The sequence below is a fragment of the Mesitornis unicolor genome, unplaced genomic scaffold (genome assembly GCF_000695765.1).
Source record: "Mesitornis unicolor isolate BGI_N332 unplaced genomic scaffold, ASM69576v1 scaffold44159, whole genome shotgun sequence".
Lineage (NCBI taxonomy): Eukaryota > Metazoa > Chordata > Aves > Mesitornithiformes > Mesitornithidae > Mesitornis > Mesitornis unicolor.
The window spans coordinates 1-1,158 of record NW_010206035.1 but is presented as its reverse complement, the minus strand read 5'-3'; the positions used below and the strand labels follow the sequence as shown (position 1 = coordinate 1,158).

At 63.0% G+C, this 1,158-nt stretch overlaps 1 protein-coding gene across 1 annotated transcript; it reads left to right on the top strand.

The window, feature by feature from the left end:
• Positions 1–4: 4 nt before the first annotated feature.
• On the top strand, positions 5–862 carry LOC104546265 (protein phosphatase 1 regulatory subunit 3C-B-like; the record flags this gene model as incomplete). The annotated part of the gene is made up of 1 exon (XM_010191617.1): positions 5–862. A coding segment is annotated over one exon (858 nt), but the record flags the coding sequence as incomplete, so codon positions are not given.
• Between the last annotated feature and the right edge of the window lie 296 nt (positions 863–1,158).

The following is a 1,158-nucleotide window of genomic DNA, read 5'->3' as shown; positions in this document are numbered from 1 at the left end:
CGTGGACCTGGCTGTGCGGCTCTGCCTGGGCCACTCGCCCCCCATCCGAAAGCTGCTGAACTCCTATGAGGAGCTGCGAGGCAACCGAGGGCGCAAACCCCTCCGCTCCTGCCTAAACCAGAAGCCAAGCACCGAACCTGAACCTGAGCAGCGAGATAGCGCCAAGGGCTCCAAGGGCCAGAAGAAGAAGCAGGTTGTGTTTGCCGACATGAAGGGGCTCTCGCTGACAGCTGTCCGCTTCTTCTCAAAGATTGAGGAGGACCTCTCTGACCTGCAGCACGCCCTGTCTGATCTGGCCCGCTTCCGACCCCGGCTGCGGGACTCACGCCCAGAAGCGTGCAGGTATGTGCTGGACTTCCCGCAGCCCTCTGTGGACTACGTGACTTTCCGCAGCCGCCTACACAGCAACCTTGTCTGCCTGGAGAACTGCCTGATCCAGGACCGTGCCCTGTCCGGGACAGTGAAGGTCAGAAACATTGAGTATGAGAAGAAGGTGATGGTCCGTGTCACCTTCGATGGCTGGAAGAGCTTCCGTGACATCTCCTGCCAGTACATGCACAGCACATACGCCTCAGGTGACACAGACACCTTCTCCTTTGAGCTGGCCCTGCCCAAGCCGTCCATCTCCCGCAGGGCTACAGAGTTCTGCATCTCCTTCCAGTGCGGGCAGAAGACCCACTGGGACAACAACCATGGGAGGAACTACAGGATCTGCCACATGAGCACGATCCGCCCTCCCTCCCATGCCGTGAAGAGTGCCAACAGGGCCTGGGAGCACCTTGGCACCTCCCGGGCTGCCGCCCTGGTCCTTTCCCACCTGCAGACCTGGCGCTGCTCGGAGAGCCAGGCTCCGTATTGGTAGGGGACCAGTGCGTGCAGGGGTGGAGGTCACGGCCGTGTCCCCACTGTGCTGCAGGGGGCTCTGGGGAGGGGGCAGCCGTGGAAGATGCTGCTCAGTTCCGTTGGCTGCCCCGCTCTGTACAGCAGTGTCTGCCTGGCTGGCTCAGCTGCTGCCCGGTGCAACGGCTGCCCGGGACGACCAGAGCAGGGGAGGGCAAAGCAAGGGCTGTGCCCATCGCCTGTGAACCACCCTGGGGGCTGGGACCCGGTGCTGCCCAAGTGCCTTGAGCAGAGCTGCTGTGAGGGAGCGGCGCCCAC